The 22,644-nt window shown below is 43.8% G+C and overlaps 2 protein-coding genes across 2 annotated transcripts in view; one reads left to right on the top strand and one right to left on the bottom strand.

Annotated features, from left to right (window-relative positions):
- The window catches only part of TBX4 (T-box transcription factor 4), a 29,335-nt gene extending 26,416 nt beyond the window's left edge, over nt 1–2,919 (top strand). Inside the window, exons 6-8 of the mRNA XM_054287371.1 lie at nt 405–493; nt 804–1,045; nt 2,294–2,919. Coding sequence (XP_054143346.1) covers nt 405–493; nt 804–1,045; nt 2,294–2,919 — 957 coding nt within the window. The remainder of the gene's footprint in view (nt 1–404; nt 494–803; nt 1,046–2,293) is intronic.
- Nucleotides 2,920–13,000: 10,081 nt separating this feature from the next.
- The window catches only part of BRIP1 (BRCA1 interacting helicase 1), a 94,656-nt gene continuing 85,012 nt past the window's right edge, over nt 13,001–22,644 (bottom strand). Inside the window, exon 24 of the mRNA XM_054287437.1 lies at nt 13,001–14,179. Coding sequence (XP_054143412.1) covers nt 14,087–14,179 — 93 coding nt within the window. The 3' untranslated portion in view covers nt 13,001–14,086. The remainder of the gene's footprint in view (nt 14,180–22,644) is intronic.

The raw sequence follows: 22,644 nt of genomic DNA, 5'->3' as shown, positions 1-22,644 counted from the left end.
ACAGCAACACTCTGCAAAACCATCCCAAAGCAGAGCTGGCTGCTCTCCTCAGCACTCAAATGGGATGCAGAGAAGGGAGAGGAATAAAACAGTGTTTGAGTTGTGATTTTCACAGAGTTCAAATGCCTGAATGGTGGAAAGTATGTACCTAAATGGTGTGTAAAATTGTTATGGGAATTAGGGAGAGCCACACCATGACAAGCAGGGCTCTCTAACATGGAAACACAGAAAACTTTTTAAATCAGACAAATAAATTCTCCCTATCAGGAGTCCAGAAGAACACAGGGCCTAGAATAAGACCCAGACCCTGCATTTCACAGACCCACCAGCTCAGCCCTGCTGCTGCTGCACTTTTGCTCTGATTTGCTTTCAAACACTTCATTCTTGGTTTTGTTCTTTCCAAGATAACCCAGCTGAAAATTGAGAACAACCCCTTTGCCAAGGGCTTCCGGGGCAGCGACGACAGCGACCTGCGCGTGGCTCGGCTCCAGAGGTACCTCCCTCCTTCCTCCTCTTCCTCCTCACACCTGCAGCTCTTGGGGAAGCAGCTCCAAGTGCCAGAGTGTGTGCTGGTGCCTGAGTGGCACTGATATCCCTCAGAAGCCCCTCCTGACACACTCTGTGCTGTCAGCCCTGCCCACACCCAGCGCATGCCATGAGTTCATCGTCTGAAGCAAAGGGGGTGAAGTCACTGCCTGGAGATGCTCTGGGGGAGCCAAACCAAGATTTCCTCACTCTGCTGATGAAATTCTGATGATGCTGATCTCTGCCTAACCAGCCTTAATTTTTCTCACCTCTTCCAGCAAAGAATATCCGGTAATTTCCAAAAGCATCATGAGGCAGAGGTTGGTGTCCAGCCATGGCCAGCTGTCAGCAAAGCCAGATGTGAACCCACTCCATGGGAATCACCAGAGCCTGCAGCATTATCAGTATGAGAATGGTGCTCACATGCAGTTTGCAGCTTCAGATACTCAAGATCTGCCACTCAACACCTTCACAGCACAGAGAGATTCAGGGCTCTTCTACCATTGTCTAAAAAGAAGAGGTAACTAAAAAACTTGAGTTCACAGCTAGAAAAATATCACAGAAAATAAACCTGAGACGATGAGTTTGGTTTGGATTGGTCTCTTGGGCCTTGATCTTCAACAATACTGCTGTGACTGGAGTGTTTTGGAGGTCAGGGGGCAAGAGCTGCTGTTTGGAGCAATTTTTAGTGGGTTTGTCCCATAGAAGGTAAATTCAGACTCTGAGACAGAGCTGAAACAATTAATTAGAATGTGTAATTCAAATGGCACAGAGCTTCAGTGGAAATTATCCACTGTTCGGATCAGCTGAATGAAGAATTGTTTGCAGGAGGCCATTAGCATTACCAAAATTCTACACTTTCCAAGGCAAAGCCATGAGCAATCCCCTCAGTGTCTGCAGAGCAGTGGGACTGTGGGAGCTTGGTATGAGCAGCCCTTTTCTCTCATCCACTAATTCTCAAATTTAACTGAGCTGTGACTGCATTCTCTTCCTTTTAGTCCAGCATCAGATGAGATCATGGCATGTTTTAAGTTAAATGGAAAAATTTTGCACAGAAGAAAAAAATCCTTCTATTTGCATGTCTCACTGCTTGCTAATTTATTTAAGCTGGGAGAATCCTCTGATCATAGCTAAATGAAGAATCTAACAGCACCAGTAATGAGGGCTGCGAGGCAAATGTGTAATTTTAGCAGATGTTTAATGTGCAGATGAATTCACTAATTCACCCAGGGAATATTTCTAATAAATAACAGAAAGCTGCTGGGGAGCAGGGCCGTGGTCCTCACAGGAGGAGAGGGGCTGTGCAGAGCTGAGCGAGGGCTGCTCACTGGGAAAGGGCTCCTTTATCTGGAAATATTTCTGCAGCTTTTGACGTGAATATCTGGGCAATGTAGAGTCATTTCTGCAGTGACAGGAAGGCAGGCTGTGATAAGACCCTTTAAGAGACTTCTTGAGTTTGTCAGGAGGAACCGTGCAGGAGTGTCGGGCCCTCCTTATCTGGATGAACGTGGAGTAATCCCTGATGTGAGAAGAGTCCCTCACTTAAGCTGACAAATGTCACCGCAGCGCTTTGAGGCCGGGGAGGATTAGCCTGACATTTGCAGCACAATGTCGTTTTGATGTTGAACATTGTTTTCCCAAAGTAAGATGCTTTAACTGGATTAAGCTGAGAGAGGGCACCGCTGTAGTGCAATAACCGCGGCCTCCGAGGGCGCTCCCCGGCCGGCAGAGCCGTGAATTTCTCAGTGTGAATGAATTTCTCTTGCAGAAAGCGCTCGGCACCTGGACCTGCCCTGCAAACGCTCCTACCTGGACGCCTCGTCCTCGGTGGGGGACGATCACTATTTCCGCTCGCCGCCGCCCTACGAGCAGCAGATGCTGAGCCCGTCCTACTGCGGCGAGGTGGCCCCCAGGGAGGCCTGCATGTACTCTGGCTCCGGCGCCGACATCGCCGCCGTCTCGGCCGTCGACGATTTGCCGCCGCCGCCGCCGCCGCTGAGCTGCAACATGTGGACTTCAGTCGCACCTTACAGCGGCTACAGCGTGCAGACCATGGACACCGTGCCCTACCAGCCCTTCCCGCCGCACTTCCCCGCCGCGCCCATGATGCCGCGGCTGCCGCCGGCCATGGCGGGCCAGGCCTCGCAGCCGCCGGGGAACGGCCCCTTCAGCGTCTACAACCAGCTGGGCCCGGCCCCGGGCCGGGAGCGCGGCCCCGCCGCCGCCTTCCCCAGGGAGCGGGGACACCCGGCCGTGTGCGAGCGGAAAGCGCCGTCCCCGCACCTGAACGCGGCCAACGAGTTCCTGTACTCGCAGGGCTTCTCGCTGTCCCGGGAGTCGTCGCTGCAGTACCATTCAGGGATGGGCGCTGTGGAGAACTGGACCGACGGGTGACCCCCGAGGCCACGGCCGCCCTTCTGCTCCGGGACAGTGCAGGCAGTGTCGATACCTGTGGGTAACTTGCACTTCGCTGAGACACATGTGCATTTCCAGAGGGATTTGTGTGCGTGAAGAGCTCGTATCTTCAGGCACGCACAGAGTTCCGTCTCCTGTCTCAGCGGGCTGGATTCATCAGGCTCTCAGTGACTCCCAAATAAATTCATTCTCGTGTCTTCATGCAGTAGAAACCATCCTCATGACTAACGAGTGACGTAGCTAGTCATGTTCTTTTGCTTGTAATGTTAAACATCCGTGAGCAAATTTTGGCTATTTGGGAAAAATACGAGCTCCACTTTTACGGTCCTTGGCTCACGAAGCCACAGCTCCCAAAGCTCCGAGGAAAAACCCGCTCGATCGGTCGCGTAGCTCAAGGACTGCCGCGGCAGCGCCTCTTTAGCCCTTTGGGTCCCTGGAGATTCCAAAGGAATCCACATTCCCAAGGGATTTGTTCCCTGGCAGTGCGGGAGCGGCGGGGCCGGGCCCGAGCAGGCACCGATGCACAAATGTCTCCTTTGCCCCCACACCGACACCGGGCGTGGCTGGGGGAAGCGAAGAAGTGAAGAGTTAAGTCCGAGGCCAAACAGCAAATTAATTAAATAATTGCAGCGTTAGGAACAGACCCAGTGTCTTCAGACTCCCATCCTTTGATTGAATCACATTTGCTTATTGCAATATATTTATGAAGTTTAAGCTTAAAAGTCGCTAATACTTTCCAGAACCATTTTCTGTATTTGCTGGTCCTTGATTTCTTTCGTATTCAGCTGAAACGTGCCTTTTGTGCTATGTTCTTTTCTTTTGCAGCTAACTCAGAATTGTCTTCAGCCTGAAGGAGGCCTAGAGGAATATTTTCCTAGTGATGGGGTGAGGAGGGAAGAGCTCCCGTGCCCCGTCAGGCTTTACAGTGTACAGATATTTGTAGAGCAGGTAAAATCTGTGAGCAGTGCGTTCATGGAAGGCCCAGGGTCACTCCTGGCTGTGCCCTCTGTGTCCCTGTGGTTCCATCACCAGCTGGATTTGATCATCTCAGAGGTTCTTTCCCACCTCGGTGGCTCTGGCAGGAGGCTGACACTGCTGGGGCAGCAGAGGAATCCTCTGGGACAGAATTCCCCCACAAAGCCCCTGTCCCACGCAGTGTCCGTCCTGAGCCCCGGGCTGTGCCGCAGGTGACACTGAGGTGACACTGAACAGCTCAATGTTCCACCTTTAGTCATTGCACAGAGGGGATTTATTTCATTGCTTCCCAAACAGGCAAAGGCAGAAAGCTGAAATGCAGGTTTGGAAGTGGGGAGGTGCTTCTGTGCTGTGGTGAATTCACCCCAAGAGGAGCCCCATGGAATGGGGGCTGTGACAGCCCCGAGGTCACAATTCAACCAGGACAGTCCCCTGCAGCCACTCAGCAGAATTCCTCTGTGGCTGCTGGGGATTTTGTAACCAGATTTTGGAAATCACTACAATTTTTGCATGCTGAATAGCTATTTATATACATATATATTTTATATATATATATATATAAAATTATATATATCACAAATGCAGGCCACGTGTCCAATTCAGCTTTGCTTTTAATGAATGAAATACTTAATAAAAATGAATGTTGCAAAGGGTTTTTTTTTTTTTTTGGAAAGACATCTATTTAAATTTTTTTTATTACACACCTTTGATGTAAAAACTAAGAATTGGTTAGACAAAAAAAACCATATATACTACAGATAAATCTTTATTAGAAACCACATTAGATACAGGTGGTATGGAATTTTTAAATGTTTGTTACATAGCATGGACATTTTATTTTACATATCAGAACATAAAGTCATTTTACTACTACAAGCTGTCTCTGGGTGCATTTCAATAATTAGTATAAAAATGTTCCATGGTGAATTAAGATGTCTTGTCTCTCTTCTGTCTCCTGACTACACCACCCTCCCCCTTCCCACCTGGTCCTTTTTCACCATCCCAAAGCTCCACCATGGGGTTTTAGGTGCCCATGGGTTTATTTGGGATTTTCCAGGTGTTTCTTTGTTTAGAGCACACCTGAGCTGATCTGAGCCCTGAGTTAAAGCAGCCTCTGGTGCCCAGAGCTGCAGTGCCAGGGACAGGGCTGAAGAATGAAAGGAGGGAGGAGGAGGAGGAGGAGGAGGAGGAGGGGGGAGAGGTCTGGGGGTGTCCCTGCCCAGAGCCTGCAGTGCTCAGTTCATTTCTCACTGTGACCCTGCATGGACACTGAGCTGACAAATGAACCCAGAAATGAGAGGGGTCAGCAGCCCAGGCTGCACAGGAAAACCTGCCTGGATCTTCTGCCTGTTTTACAAAGGTGAGCAACACAATAACAATGTCATTTTAATGAATAATCACTGCTGCTATTTTAACCATTTCTCATGTACCTTCTGCTCATCCATGCAATATTTATTGATTTAAGGCAATTTAAAAAGTAATTCCTGTAAGAATCAGCCCAGAACCTTTCAGTCAAAGCAGGGAGTGTAGAGAAACCATGGAATTGCTGCAAGTTTTACCTGGCAGCCTTTGCAAAGGGCAGGGCCCAGGCTCTGTCCCACTGGAGCTGAGGAGTGCCCTGGGGATCCCTGTGCCAAATAATGAGCTTTTCCTTGTAAAAATAGCACAGGGCATTTATGAGTACAGGACCTGATTGGGAAAGGCTGAGTTAGCAGAAAAATGTGCAAAATTTGGATATATGCTAATCTGGTCATCTGGGTTCCTTTTATAGTCACTGGAGAGAGATCAGACATTGAGATTAAATGGGATGAATCATTCTGCAGTGACAATCTTTTTCCACTCAGAGGAATCCACTTAGAGCTGATTTCCCATTTCCAAATGGCTAAAAAGTGACATTAGTGGGATCCCCCTCCTGTGTGACTTTGACAAAAACACGGGGACATCACTGAATTATTTATGTTACAAATCCCACTCAAGATGAGTACGAAAAAAAAAGAAAAAAAGAAAAAGAAGCTGGTGGTATTAATTTATGGGATGGAAACAGGTTGTTGTTTTTTAGTTCACTTTATGTTTTCATTACAAGATTTCTAACCTGGCTGTGTGTCCAGTCCCAGGTGAGGCACCCAGGTTCCATTTTTCCATTGGATTTCTCCTGCTTTTCCCAGCTGGAGAGGCTTGGCAGGTGCTGGTCCTGATGGAGATCCTGGTTGGGCAGGATCCTTCCTGGGGATGAAGAGAGCACAGCAACCCTGAGTGTCCTGGAGGATTTGCTCTGTTTGTTTTTCAAATCAGAAACACTAAACTGGGCACATCACTAACAAAAAATCCCAACAACCTGCACAGCTTTAAAAGAGATCAAGTGTGCTTACCGTGTCCCAGTTTGATTTACTGCACTTTAAACAGCTTTTAATTCTCAAGAATGTGGAGGTTCATGTGTGTGGAGGCTTTTCCAGCCCCAGAGCTGCAGTCAGGAATGGCAATCCAAGCTCAGGGAAACCAGGCCCACTTCAAATCAGATTAAAGCAAAAATTAGCAAGTGAGAAAAACCTGAATACACACGAGGACCGTTTTCCATTGATGTGCTCTAATCTGTGCTAAAAGGCCCAGGGAATTTTTAAATTCTGTTTTTCTTGAAGGTAGATGTCCAAATTTCATCTTGGCCCAGGCAGGCTGAGTTGCACTGAGCCCAGCAGCACTTGGTGCCAGACTGAGCTTGGACTTCCCTCGAAATAGAACAAATATTTGTATCAGCTTGCTGAGAATGTGAGTAATGGGAATATTTGCCAGAATTTCAACAAGCTCAACTTCAGTCCTGCCAAAAGCCCCACCATTCAATTTGGCATCACTGGCAGCTCACAGGCTCAAGAGGGGCCTAAGTCTGGAAGAGCTGGGGTGTTTTTGGCAAACATGAATTTATTTTTCTCTCTCTCTACATTTTGGAAAATTTGTGCCTCTCTGTATTAATTTATGATGTCATTAAATAATTCTTTTTGCAGCTTGTATAGAAAGAATGTTTCTTTTGAAGATGAGAACTCCCCTGAGGATGGTTATAGTGAAAAATTCCAGCCAGAGGGAACTAAAAAAAACCCAACTCCTCTCTCCTTGGCCACTCATGTTTCTGCAGTAGTGCTTAAACAGCAAAAAAATCTACAATATTTTAGTTTAAGGACCTGCTCCAAGGAGGTGCCAAGCACTTGACTGTGACAAGAGGCAGCCCAAATTCAGTGTGACTGGAGGGGTTTTATTCCTGTGATAGTTGGAAGAGAAACCACGAGCCTGTGACTTGCTGGTAGAAAACATCACATTTTGAACTGGTTTGCTCTCTGCAAAGAACAGGATCAAGATTAAAAATTAAAGAAAAGGGAACCTTGGGAGTGGTACAAGCAAAGCACAAAGCCTTGTCCAACATGAAACTTATTTAATGTGCAAACCCTGCCTTGAGAGAAATGCCTGGAAAACACTGGGGGTGGTTTCATCACAGGGTTCCCAACACCAGCACCAGCCTTGCCCTGCTTAAACCAGAATTAAATTAAAACCTGGTATGGGCTGCTCAGCCTCGCTGGGAAATGCCAGGGGAAGGTTGCTGCCACCCTGGTGGGTGTTTGTGCCACTTTGCTGGGTATTTGTGCCACCTTGCTGGGTGTTTTTGTCCCCTTGCTGGGTTTTTGTCCCCTTGCTGGGTTTTTTGTCCCCTTGCTGGGTTTTTGTCCCCTTGCTGGGTGTTTGTGGCCCCCAAGTCCCCAGCTCCTCTCCCTGGCTCCTGTCTGAGCTCTCTGGGAATGCCAGCTCAGCTGTCCCAGAGTTTTACAGCAGCAAGGATGGAAAATTGCCCTCCTGAGCCTCAGCCCACCTTTGGAACCAGGTCCTGAGAGAAGGAAATAAAAAGGAGATTGATTAGTGCAAAGAGCTAATAACACCAATTCAATTAAAATCAGGATAATTGCAGGTTTTGTTAATTAGAAACTCATTTAATAAAATAAAAGGAAACCCACTGGAATGAAAAGAGGAGGAATAGCTACAACAGGTCACAAGGCTCTTGTTCCATACTGATGGGGAAGGATTTGAAGCATTATTTGGCAGATGCCAACATTTTTCATCTGGGTTTTTTTGTTGTTGTTGTCATTCTCCTTAGCTCTCAGCAAACACAAATATTTGGCTTTGAACCACACATTGCTGCAGTTTTGAGGAACACTTTCAGTGGGGCTGTTTTTACAAACTGGTGGAAATTTGACTTTTTAATAAGTAAAATGAGGTGGAATGTCAGCACTGTCTGCTCGGGCAGCAACACTTTTAACAGTCCTGAAAGGCAAAATTGACAAATTTATCTCCTAGCTGGGAGGCTGCACTGATAGCAGCCCTGGCCAGGTCTGTGTGCTCATGCTCAGCCTGCAGCAGGGAGGAATCCCTGAACATTCCAGAACAAATTGTCCAGAGAACAATTCCTGACGTCAGGCACTGCCTGCTCAGCTCACACATGCAAAGCCCCAGTTTTGTGTTTTCATGCCAAAATCCCAAGGCTCAGCCCTATTTCTGTTGAAGTCAATAGGAAAACTTTTATAGACTCCAGTGCAGGACCAGCCCTTTAATGTCCCCTCAGCAAGCCCAGCCTGCAGCCCTGGCTCAGGAATTGGCCATGGAGGGTTTGAGTGTGAGGGATGACACAGCCACGCTGAAAACTGCATTTACTCCTGCCCAGGATACCTGAACAGCTACTGGGAGAATAACAGAAGTCTGAATCTGATATTTAAATTATTAAATTAATAATTCAGTATTTAATATATAGCATTTAATATAATAAATGTAATTAATAAATATAAATAATTTAAATGATCATATTTATAAATATAATAATTGATATTTAAACATTCTATTTATAAATATAAATATAAATATAAATATAAATATAAATATGCTACTATTTACATTAAAAATCCTATTAATTTCCAAAGGACAGGATATTCTCCTGCCACAGGCACAGTGTGACCCTTCCTGACAATCTGATATGGCCACAATTCCTTTCTTGGCTGCAGCACCACATTCAAGGGTTTGCTTGGAATTACTTTGTTCCTTTTTGCTGTTTCCTGCTGTGGGTTGGGATCCTGTGTGGGGCAGGGGTTCCTTGGATTGGTTTTCCACAGCTGAGTTTCTCTTGTGTCCTTCCCAGTTTCCTTTGCACAGATACTGCACCATTCCAATGAATCATGCTTTCTTCTCATAAAATATTATTTGAGTCTGATGCCAAAGGCCAGATTTCCATAAGAGAGACTCAGAATGAGTAATAAGTACAACAAAAAGGATTTTTATTCTTCTGTTTTTTCCCTCCCCACTCTCATTTTTGGGGGTCAGAGACTCCTTAGAAGACTAGTGGCATTAGAACTGATATTTTATATCTCCAGTTTTGATATTTTGATATTAACAAAGATATTTTATATCTTTAAGAGCTGCCTTTTCTGCTGGTCCAGGCATTGAGGTGTTTCTATCTCCTCACTCCTGAGCAGGGCCATCCAGAGCCAGTTCAGTTCTTGGTTCAACAAAATATTTCTGATTCCTGTGACCCTTCTCAGCCCAGGTACAGAGCCAGAGCCAGAGGCAGCTGCCAGGGCCCAGGACAGGGAACCCCCAAAGGAAAAACCTTTTCCCCAAGGGAAATCTCTGCTGATGCTCTCAGCCCCCCACCTCCCTCCTGGCAAGGTCAGGAGCCAGCAGGAAAATGTTGGGGTCAGAATTTGGGGCATTTGCAAGGCAGAGCTCAGCTGAGGCAGGGATGGAGCCTGGAGGAGGGATTTGGATCTGCCCAAAGTGCAGCAGGAGCACGCAGGGCACAGAGAGCACAGCAGCTCCAGCTTGGAAATGCACCCAGGCTTACAACAGGGATACACAGAGGAGTTGCTGGGTAGGATCCAGGTAACCACAGCTCCTCTGCACACTCCTCTGCTTTGGGTGTTTGTTGCTAACTTGGAAACATCTCCAGCTCTCCGACAGAGCCTTTGATGTGCTGGTGCCATGCCCTGAGCAGGGAACAAGTGGGAATTGCCAGTGTAAAGTGATAGTAAAGGCTGTCCTCACTTCTCTTTAATAGGGTACATTCCTTTTTGTAATATTGCTGAAAGTCCCTCAAATATAAGTGAAATAAAAACTGTTCTTTTACTTACTGCTAATAACAGCCAGTCATGCTGTCCTTGAGAGCCACATATAAAAACAGTCAAGAAATATTTTCAAATGGTAAAATACTGCACTATAAATGAGACTTCTGGAGATGTTACCTAAATTAGCCTCCTTCAAATGCCTTTGTGATATTTAATCATAATCATAAAAGTCAGAGTGCTTTTGCCTTTCCATCAGAAAGCAGCCTGATGTGTTTTGCTAGTCTGGGTGTCGTGGTGTATAATTTCATAGACACAAAGACACTGCACTACCATAGCTCTCATTATTAAACAATATATTTTAATTGTCACCACCTTTCTCATATAGGCATGGGCCAAATCTGCCCTTATTGGCTTCAACTGAGCTCCACAAGGGATGAATTTGGCTCAATATATATAAAAATACAGCAAGTCGAGTCATAAAAAGAAATGTTTGGGTTTCTGTTTTTATAGCAGCTGGGGTTTTTTGCCATCTGAACACACATGGCTGGCCAGTAAAATCCCCTGATAAAGGCCTGAAGTGTTTAAGAGTTCATATGCAGAGTAAGCCATGGTGTTTAATTACAATAGCAAAGATGCCATGCTGTAAAAGCCTTGCTTACCTGGAGAAGGGATCCGTGCTCCCAGTGAGCTTTAATTACCCAGGGCATGCTGAGCTCTGCCCTCTGGCCATAACCTCTCACACCAATAACTCCTCTGCTTCTTTTGACATCTGAATAGTTGAATATTGTAAATTTTTGCTCTAATTTCCTTGCTTGGGTTACAGCTTTCCAGTGGTTTGCTGCTGATGAAAGAATTGAGCGTTAGAAGAGCTGAATTCCTGGGACACTCCTCTTCCTTTCTTCCACTTTTCCCTTGGAGTTTTGCTCTGGCATTGCTGCTCCCCCATCTCCTCCCTGGCTCCAGATGGAGATTTATGCATTTCCCCTCCTGTGATCCTTTCCTGCTCCTCCAGCAAAGGTTTCAGCTTCATCCCAGGCCCAGAAGATGCAAATTTCTGCAGAATGAATTGACTTTAGACTTTAAAGGAAAAGCTTTACCTGGCTGCCAAGCACTCCCCAGCCATTGCTTTCACAGCTCTCACACACAAACACAGGGCACAGCACAGTAAAAATCCCCATCCAACTGATATTAATGTGGGGAGACTGAATCTTTGTTATTTATTGAGTTATATCAGATTTACAGCTCACATTTCTGCTGGGTTTTTATTGGTTCATAAAGAGAAGATTCCATTTTTACCTGGAAACTGCTGCTTTTTGTGAGGAGGGGAGGAAAGCTCTGCCTTGGAAAGCCCTGGGATCTCAGGCCATGATTTAGAACCATCACCTGCATGATCCTCCTCATCCTCACTCCTGCATCCTCAGCTTTTGATGGAGCCAATTTCCTGAGTGCATGTGAGAGCCTGTGGCTGCAGCCTGGAACAATCCTAGCTCAGTGCTTCCCTTCTGTTGTTGATCCTTTAATTTCCTCCAGCCCACTCCTGCAGGGGACTCTCAGTTTCATGCTGCTCCTTTGGACTAATCATTTACAACTGCCTTGAAAAAAACCAACCAAATCCTTCTCTGTGCTACTGCTCCATGCAAGGGTCACTAATTGGGATGGACTTCCAGCCAAAAGGCACCACAGGCTTAACAGCAATTCACAGCAACCTCAAAATTCTGCCCAAAGCTTTCTCAGCAGAGCAGTTCTGTAGAATTTTACTCCAAAAATTAGGGTTGCAATCCATCAAATTCCTCTGCAGCGCAGATTTTCACACTTTGGAAAGCCAGGCCGGCAGAAAGTCAGATAAAATTGATGAATGGGTGAAATCCCAGTGCCAAGATCTGTTCTGGTGGTTGGGAATTTACACACAGGGCTCTTATCATGGGCACAGCTCTGGGTGTGGAAATGCAAGCTTGGAAAGTGTCTGGAAGAAAGGCACAAGCTGGATTGGAAGTTTAAAACCAAGTGCCTTAGGGGGAACTGTTACCTAATGACAAAACAGGAAACAAGATGAAGTACAGAGGGGACAGACATTAATTCCTCTGAATTATTGATGTTTGGGGTCTGTAAAATGGAGATCAAAACAGTAATTTTATTATGTAAGAAAAGCAATATTCATTTAAGGCATTTAATAAAAAAAAGTATTAAATTCCAACTTAAAGCTGAGAATGAAATGCCCAACTCTTAGGCAGCAGCCTCATTAATTTATTTTACCGTGTTAATTATGTAATCACAGATGCACATCCTTCCAAATACATTTTAATGGTGTAGCTTTCCTGAGCTGTGCTAACAACAACCCCAACAGTTGTGACAAACACACAGACATGAATAATCAGTTATTAAAATTCTTTTTGTATTTCCATACATTGCAGGTGATAGAATTGCTCTTGAAGAATTATTTTATTGCATTAAAGGATAAATTTATACAACAGTTTGATGCATTTTACACACCAGCAACCTCTACAAACCATTGCTAAAACTTTAATAAATACAAGCACAGGACCTGCAGTGAGAACAAACTCACAGCAGATTTTCAGGACCAGAAATGGAGTTTGCAGCTATTTCTGGCTGGGTCAGCCTCAGACTCACCCTGGAAATCAGCAAATTCAACCTTTCCCATGGAAAAATGGAAAATCAGCAAATTCAACCTTTCATGATAAAAACCTGAGATTGAATTAAAAAAATATTCTGGTATTACAAACCAAGGGTATTCCAAGATACTTTAGGGATAGAAAGGAGAATTTAGGGAACAGAGAAAGACTTTAGGGGACAGAAGGGAAACTTTAGGGGAAGAAAGGGGAATTTAGGGGGCAGAAATGAGATTTTTAGAGGACAAAGGAGACTTTATAGGACAGAAGGGAGACTAGAGGACAGAAATGAGACTTTATAGGACAGAAAAGGGACTTCAAGGAACAGAAGGGAAACTTTAGGGATAAAAAGAGGACTTTAGGGATAGAAAGGAGACTTTAGGGGACAGAAAGGAGAATTCAGAGGACAGAAGGAGGATTTTAGGGACAGACAGGAGGAGCTGGAAGGGCTGGAGGATGCTTTGGGGCCTGGCTGTGCAGGCAGGAGCAGCACAGCCCATTTATGCTCTGCTATTTCCCCCCTCAGCCCATCAGCCTGAGCCTGCTCTGATTGCACAGAAAATCTCTGCATGCAGATCAGCACTGCTCCCTGCCATAAGATCCTAATTATTTGCAAGGCATTTTTTTTCATGGCTTTTTTGTTGTTTTTATGTGTGCAGGTCGATGGCATTTTAATGCCTTGTTCCAGGGCAGTTTTACAGCAGCCCGTGGCTGTGCTTTGTGTGCAGCATTTCTCCTCCACTGAAATATTTTCCAAATTCCCTGTAAAAGTGCTGGATATTTCCTAAGACAAATAGAGGGAGGTTTTTTACCTGCTCTAATTTGCTGTTGATAGGGGAGATAGGAGCTGGGGGTGTGTGTGTGTCCCTCTGGTTGTGGCTGCTTGCAAAAAGGGTTGGTGTTCATTAAAGGATATTCTTGCTCAGTTTTATGGGGCTTTTTTAGTTATATAAACAAATGGAAATGTTTTCATTTCTAGGTTTCTTTAATTCACTTGAAATCACAGCAAGACAAAATATGCCAATGTTCCCCTACCATGTTTTCAGCCCAGACATTGCCATGTGGGGGTCTCTAAATGCACAAGAAATTAAAAAATGAGGCAATTCAAACTTGGAATAAAATGGAATTGATGAGAAGTTTTTTATGTTAAATTACTTTGAGGGGTGTGTAAGATAAACAAACATTCAAAAGTGAAAAGGAAGATAAAACCACATTTACCAGCATTCAGAAAACCCCAGGGAAATATTTCTTTTAAACATGTGGAGAAGCCTTTGTGCAGTAACATGGCAGAGTTCAGTGGGGCCAGAATTTGTACCCAGGCAGCTCCTTCCCATCCCTCACACACAAATATTGTGCTGAACACCAGCTTGGTTGGGGTTGGCATTAAATAATTAAAGTCCTTTACTTATCTGTCTAATTAGTCCTGATGAATACATGGCATTGATCAGCAAAACTCTTCTAAGATAAAACAGAATCGAAATGTCCTGGTTGCAGTTCTGGAGGGTTCTGTAGCAGCAAGCAATAATGAACAGAGGAGGGAAGCAGCCAGACCTACAAAACAAATGGTATTTTAAAAGGACTGGATTTAGGGGAAAAAAGGGTTTGCCTTTGTACATAAAGAGCTCTATTCATTAAAAGAAGTTTTTACAAATGTGGTTATTTCAAATAGTCAAAAAGTGTGAAATACACTTAAAATGAGTAAAATTTGTGGGTTTTCCTATGGGTTAAATATGTGCCATACTAATAAAGCTCTCCTCACACCTCTTCCTACCTCAGATCCTTGGCCTCATTCTGCCGGAACTGAGGATTCAGCATTCCTGGAAAGGCCCCTGAGCCTGCAGGGCCCAATCTGGGGAGATCCAGGGGGATGGGGCTGAGCTGGACACAGGGCAGGGCCCAGGGAGCTCCTGGGGCCAGCACAGCTCCCTGAGAGAAATCCCAACACAGAGCAAATCCCACAAACCAGGAACACCCAAACTCAAACCTTCTGCCAGGCAGCCCCAGCAGGGCCAGTCTGAAACCAAAAACTGCCTGAATTCTGTGCAGCTGCTAAGAACCTGTGTCACTGCAGAGTCCCACCACCTCTCAAGCACATATAAATATACATGTGTATACATATACATATATACATTTAAAAATATTTTAAAATATACATAATTATATGCATATATATTAAAATATATCAAATATATGTAATATTAAAATATATTATATATAAAATATATATTTAATATATATTTATGAATATGTATATATATGTATATATGTATATGTACATATGTATATATATACACATGTATATTTATATATGTATATATGTATATATATATTTTATATAAAAATATTTTAAATATACATTATATATATTATATATAAAATATATATTTCATATTTATTTTATGAATAAGTATATATATGTATATATGTATATATGTATATATGTATATATGTATATGTACCTATGTGTATATATACATATGTATATATATATATGTATATATATTTTATATATAAAATATTTTAAATATACATTATATATTTAATATATTTATATATATACACATATCTACAATATACATTTTATATATATTAAAATGTACAAATTGTAAACATATATTATAAAATATACATAATCATGTATATAATATATAACATATTTATAAATATATTAAAATGTGTAATTAATATATAATATTGTATTTGATATATAATTATATAGATAATATATTTATATAGATATTGAATTAATATTTATACTAGATATAACACACACATATTAATATATATAATACTATATAACATATTAATATGTAATGATATATTGTATTAATTACAATATGATTATTTATATTAATATACATAATAAATATATATACACACATATGGGTGGGGTCAGTGATTCAGAGACCCCAAAGCTCACTCCCGACTCATTCCAACAGCTTTGAAATGAAACAAAGGTGTTAAAATCTGATTATTCATAAGTACCTAATTTCCAAGCTTTTGTCCTTGCAGTTCTCAGCCACCAGTGACGTGCAGCAGTTGAGATATCAGTGTTTAAAATAAATGTTTAAAATAAATGTTTAAACCCATTTCCAGTTGTGTAACTCTGCTGTCAATGACACACCTGAAATGTAACACGACGTCTCCAGGGTGGTTTAGGTACGGGAAAATCAGACATTTTGGAAAGCATGGCTTAGATACAAAGATTAAAAGCTGAATCTCTGCTGTAGCAAAACCTCCTCAAAGTTTCACAGCACTTGGTTTAATGTAGCAAGAAAATTATCAGTCCTTTACTTAGTTCACATGCACTGACTCAAGGAATTATAATGATATTTTATAAAAGAATAGATAGAACATAATAATACAATATAAAAGATATTTTATAAAAATCACATATGTTCCATCCACATGGTATTGTAACAGCTTTCACTCGGGTACATATTTCCTTTGCTTCATCCAGCAGTAGAGAAGGAGAATTTAACAGCAGAATAATCTTCATGAACACCAAAAATTAATATATTTTAATTTATTGCTGCATATTTATGTCAGGAGAGACTAATGAAGGATAGAGCCACGTGTTTCCTGGACACAATTGTGCTGTTTAACAAACAAAGTCCAGAGCAGGAATCCCAGAGCAGGAGCTGATGTCTTCTCCCCTGTCCCAAGGGAACACAGAATTCCAGGAGAGCCACTTGGACATCAAACGTCCAACATCAAACCCGGCTTTCCAGGTGCCCTTTCCTGATGTTCTGGATGGGACCATGTTGGGGTGAAGCTCCAAAGCTGCTCCCTGGATGAAGCTGAGCCTGTCTCACCCCACAAAACCCCAATTCTGCCTTCCCCATCCTTCAGCCCCTGCGGCCCACCAGGGTTTGTCCAACCCTCCCCAAAGGAACCACGGTGGGACCTGCTCTGGATTCGGGCACTGTCAGATGTGCTTTGAGCACAAGATGAATTTCTGTCCTCAGAACAGAACATTTTGTTGTGATACGTCCCCATCCAGCCTGGAAGGTGTTTGGAACATGGGGAGGTGAAAATGGGAGCAGTTACAAAAGGTTTTGTTCAAAAACATTTTTGAAAACATTAAATCACACTATGCCAGCCACTGAAATTGTTTCCTGCTCACCAAACTTCTGCAGTGGTTTTACAATATTAACAAAGCCACAAAAACTCTGCCTGAAATAGTAGCAGTAATCCTTAAAAAAATCCTTTAAAAACCCTTCACCTGAGCTGCCCAGGATGGTGCTGCCTGTCCCCTGTCCTTCTGTCTGTGGAGCCATCCCCTGGCTGGCTGTGTACTCACAATTCCTCACTTCCAATGACGCCCTTGCCTCTGGAGCTGCTGTCAGGCTGTTTTCAGAGTGTTCCAGCCATTTGTAAATCCATCAGGTCACACCTCAGTGTTGTACTTGGTACCCAGATACCATCAGAGCTGATGTGATCCAGGCAGGCTGGGCACAGCTCCTTCCCATCCTCAAAAAGCAGCAGGTGCTGGGCCAAAATTCATCTTTTAAAGCTGCAGCAGTTCTTGTCCTGCTCTGGAAGCTGCTCCCTCCCCTTTTCCTGAAACTTGGCTCTGCAGGAGCCGCTCCAGCCACCATTTGACTTCAATCAGAGCTGGGAGTGAGGTCCAGGACTCGTTGAAAGCTCATTTATCCATCCCAGGTCACTCCCTGGATGCCCAGTAGCACGTTCTGACAGAGAGGTGCTGGGAATGGCTTGGTTTCCCTCAGAATCCATCTGTGGTACACCACTGTGTGCAGCCTGTGTGTTTATTGGACTCAGAAAACTGATTTTTAACTGGAAAAAACTTCTGGGAATCTAAACAGTGCCCTGGAACTGGGATTGTGGCACAGCTGTGGTGGCCTCAGCCCTGCTCACACCAGCACCAGCACTGATGGCACCTCGAAATTCAGCAGAGCCTTGGAGGCTCTGTGGATCCTGGAGGTATTTCTGCACCTTTAGGACTTGTATTGACTTCCAAGCTGTTGTATTTTCAAAGTTTCAATTAGTTGTGAAAGCTGGAGTAAAGCCAGAGTAAGTACACCCACTACAGCATCACAGGGAGATCTCCTGAAATCTTGCTGCAGCTCTGCATTTAAAGAAATTCAGAATTTAAATTGCTTAGTGCAAGGAAAAAATCACCCCTCAAATCTATCAGCAAAAGTCTCTGCAAATTCTTGGCCCTTAAAATATGATTTCCACCAGTTGAACCTTTCCTTTGATGCTGCCCCAAGCAGCTGCTGCAGTGGCTGCCTGCTGCACTGGGAAATCTCCTCACTCCAAATCAGTTATCTGCAAATTCTCTGCTTCATCTGAGCCACATAATTAAAGGCAATTTCCAGGGATTTCATTGGTAAGACAATACTTCCAGCTTGTATTACTCTATTACCAGCCATAATGATCTCCAAATCCTTCCATAGCCTATCCATCATCTGAGCTCCATTTCTTGCTCAGAGAGGATGACTTTTCTAAATCAATTTCCCCACCTTTGGAAAGCCCTGTGTCTGCCAGCACTCACTCTCCCTGCTTGAGCCCAATTTATTCTTTTTCAGCCCACCTTGTCCAATAACTGCAGCCTGAGGAAGGGAAATTTATTCCATTTCTTTCCCAGACTCCAATATACATTCAGAAAGTAAACTGACCAAATCTAGAGAAAAGCTTGAAGCTTTATCCTCATTCCTCTGGAGCTCAGCACTTTCAGCTTCATGTCCTCACATTCCCTGAAGTGATTGAAGAACATTCCCCAGACATTTCTGAGCCTCTGTCCTGGCCAGCCTCAGAGCAGCTTTTATGGCCAATTTTTTCAGAAGTTTAATATTAAACTGAATTACTTCCTTTCTTTTTTTCCTAGCTGCCAATTTTCCTTGTTTCACAAATGAAGATTATCACTTTTGCTAATTGTACAGTAAGGCCAGGGATCAGATTAGGATTGCCCCTTTTCAGCATTCATTTTCCAAGCAGTTACAGGGTTTATTTAAATTTAACTGCAGTTTCTGCTCACCTTTCCAGACATGCTCCTCCTGCACCCAGAGCTCAGGTGGAGAGGGTTTGTTAGCTTGGAAGTTGATCTGAAATATCCCATCAGAATTATCCTTTAATTTCAAATTACAAGTTTGTTTTTGGTCCTAATTTCTCATCTCACAGAGATCACTGGCTGACAATATTTTGTTGCACTTTGGATTCAAATGTGACCTAAAATTCTTTGATTTGGTTCCAAAATGAATATTTTAGCTTGTATCTTCATCTGCCCCAGACTTTCCTTCTTTCTGCCATTTTTTGGGAGGCTCTGTGGGTGATGGCAGCCAGACCCTGTCAGCTCAGCCTTGGGGGTCTGGATCCAGCCTTCCCACCTGGCCTGGAATTCTCTAATGTCCCCAGAACTTTCTTTCTTATCACAATTCTCAGTCCTTCCAAAAAGGGCTTCCAGATGTTGCAGATTCTTGTTGCAACTACATCTGGCCACCTTTGATTTCTGAGTGAGTCCTGCAGAAAACAAGGGACTTCAGGAAAAAAAAAAAAAAAGAGAGAAAAAAGAAGCAACAACTTCTCAGATACTGATGTTTAAAAACACTGTCTGGATGTTCTGAATTAATATTGTGTTAGAAGAAGCCAAATGGCTGCGTGCCAGGGCTCAACCCAAGGTGTATTTTTATGGCAAAGCTATAAACCTACAAAATAAGTGGTTTATAATGGAAATTCTGACACACTTTTAATATTAAGAGCAGAAATGTATTGCTTGTGGCAAGTGAGTATTTGACAGCTGCAGTGCTCACCTGCCAGCTGTGCCTGAACTGAGGGGAGGATTCCTCCCCATCTCCTCCTGCCCCAGCCACACTCTGGGGGCTGATGGCTCCAGCCCTGCTCAGCCACTCATCCTGCAGCCTCTCAAAGCCTTTTCTGGCTGATTATAGGAAAAAAGCAGCTCTGGAGCTCCCAGCAGCTGCAGGGTGGGAGGGTTCTGTGCCACTGCTGCCTCTGAGTGGCACCAACCACAGCAGACACAGCCAGGAGCAGCTGTGGGGCTGAGCTGTCAGTGAAACCCAAAATCAGCCCTGGAAACTTCCTACCAGAGCTATGGGTCAGTCCTGCAGAAAGGAGGAGCCTTGAGCAGCATTTAGGATATTTTATCAGTTTATACAGGCAGGAAGATCATTGATAGGCTGGGATAATAATAGAAAATATTGGCAACAATGAGAAGGGACTAAAATGAATTCCATAAGCAAATGAGCACTACACCTAAAGCAGTTTAATTTGGGAAAAGACAAGGGACAGTTTAATTCCCACAGGAATGGTACAAGTGGTCACCTACATGAGCAGTCTCCCATCAATAAATCATTTATAACATACAAATATATAAAGGGAGAGCAGGAGGGAGGATTGGATCTGTTCAATTGACAATATCCAATGCACTGGTGTGTGCTGGCTCTGATCTGGTCTGGCTCCCTGCCATGTATTAAAGCTGAGACTTCCAAATATAATTCAGGGGGTTCTGGATGCTTTTGCCATCCCAAACATTTTGATTTGCAGTCACATTCTTCAGGAAACCCCAGAAAGGAAGGAGTCAATGTTTGGCTGCCAGAATGGAAGCAGAGACCTGTGTACACACACACTTCCACCCACAGCTTGAACTTATTTCAGACTGCACACAGCAGTGGCAGAGAAAGGACTGTGAGGCAAAGGGAAGGAAACCTAAACAGCTGACAAATAAACACAGGGCGGTGGATTCAGCTCCCCAAGCAGCATGAATGCTTTCTATGCCATAAATTAACTTCTGCCCCTCCTGATGCACAGATTAACTACAGCAGCAAAGAACAATGCAGAAGCCTTTTAAAATAAAACAAAGAGAAAATGCAAACCAAATCATACATTACTTAAAAATAATCTGTCTGGAGATGAATTAAAACATTTGTGACTCTGAAGCAGAATTCATACCTTTATTTCCAGCATCTGCAATTAACACCTCTAGGAAATTTAACAGAGTTAAATTAATGTTCTGGAGGGTGTGCTGGATCCAGGGAAGCAGAGCCTGGGGCTCACCAACTGCCTCCAGTCTTTAGGAGAGTCTAAGAGCTAAAAAATCAGCAATTTTTACTTGCATCTTGAGGATATTACCCACAAATGTACACTGGCTTAGCCTGGTAGATTCTAAGGGCATTTACAGCATGCCTAGAAATGAAATCAAAGCTCAAAAAAGCCATTTGTTGTGTGTCAAATCACCAGCAGCCTGCTGGGCTTGGATGGGAAAAACTCTGTGGTTCTCCAAGGAGCTTCCTGGGCAACCAAACAGTGCTGGGATGGAAGGCAGGACTGAAACACCAGTCCAGGAACAAATACACCACTCCAGGACTGAAACACCAGTCCAGGACCAAATACACCACTCCAGGACTGAAACACCAGTCCAGGAACAAATACACCACTCCAGGACTGAAACACCAGTCCAGGACCAAATACACCACTCCAGGACTGAAACACCAGTCCAGGAACAAATACACCACTCCAGGACTGAAACACCAGTCCAGGACCAAAAAGACCAACCCAGGACTGAAACACCAGGCAAGGACCAAAAAGACCAACCCAGGACTGAAACACCAGGCAAGGACCAAAAAGACCAACCCAGGACTGAAACACCAGGCAAGGACCAAAAAGACCAACCCAGGACTGAAACACCAGGCAAGGACCAAAAAGACCAACCCAGGACTGAAACACCAGTCCAGGACTGAAACATTACTCCAGGACTGAAATCAAACATCACCCCAGGACTGAAACACCATCCCAGAACCAAAACACCACTCCAGGACCAAAATACCACCCAAGGGCCAAAACCACCACTCCAAGACCAAAACCAGCACTCCAGGACTGAAACAAACTGAGGAACACACGGCAAGAATGGGATGGAGATGGACAGGCAGCACACAAAGGAATCTTAACAAAGATACCACAAGATACCACAATAATTTGGCAATTGGAGGCTTTAAAACTTCTTATTTTTAATCAACAAAATCAGCTCTGATGCTCTGGTGAGCTGAGAACAGCATCCATGTATCTGGGACAAGAGCTGGAGAGTTCACTTTGATTTTTCTGAGATCAGGCTTTGCTTTATGATTAGTTTCACACATTTCTTGGTGATTCCTTAGGTTAATTTTAAAATATAAATTAATATTAGTTTGGGTGCCATTGGAAAGGAGCCCCAGCGTGGGTGCAAGCCCAGCTGTGCCTCGCAGAGGAGGAAAAGGAAGGGGATTGACAGCAGCTCTGGTTGCTCCCAGCCCAGCTCTGCAGGTCTCCAGCAGCCCCAGTGCTTTCCTTGGACCAGCTCCCCTCCTTTTATTAGCTCCTAGCTGCTTTTCTGGGGAAGAAAATCAATGGAAACTGGATTTCTCCAAATATTTGTTTTGGTGTAAAACAAAGATAGCCCAAGAAAAGTACTTCAGGCAGAAATCTCATGACTGAAAAATTAGACTGGTAAGATTTTAAGACCAAGTTAAAAGTTATGGGTTTTCTTGGGTTTACTTTCTTTGGAAGCAACAGAAACCTACAAACTCTTTTTTGGTACAACAATGCTCAGGACCCTTGAGGGGCTCAGCATCACTTTCTGGCACGATTTAAATCAGGAGAATTTTCATAAATCATTTTAATTATTAGACTTCAATAATTGAGATTTCAAGACACACACACAACATGAGCTGTAAAAGGTTTAACAACTCAGACCCCTCGAGTCCAGGCAGCAGAAGAGCTCCAATGTTCCCTCCATGCCATGGGAGCAGGATATGGAAAGTTGGAAGGTCAGTGGAAAAACTCTGTGCCATAGGAACTCCATCTTGTTCCTTTGTGAAATCACCAGGGGAAATAAAGGGATGGGAGGCACGAGCACAAACACAGCTCTGGGCAGCTCCGTGGCTGCAGTGGGAGTTTGGGAATTTGGGGATTTGGGAGTTGGGGAGTTTGGGAATTTGGAAATTTGGAAATTTGGGGATTTGGGAATTATTTGGGAATTTGGACACGGTCATTCCCTG

The sequence above is a fragment of the Melozone crissalis genome, unplaced genomic scaffold (genome assembly GCF_028551555.1).
Source record: "Melozone crissalis strain CALT ecotype California unplaced genomic scaffold, PUWL_Pcris_2 ptg000057l_1, whole genome shotgun sequence".
NCBI classification, from domain to species: Eukaryota; Metazoa; Chordata; class Aves; order Passeriformes; family Passerellidae; genus Melozone; species Melozone crissalis.
Note: the sequence above shows the minus strand (reverse complement) of the source record. Positions and strands in the feature narration are given on the sequence as shown.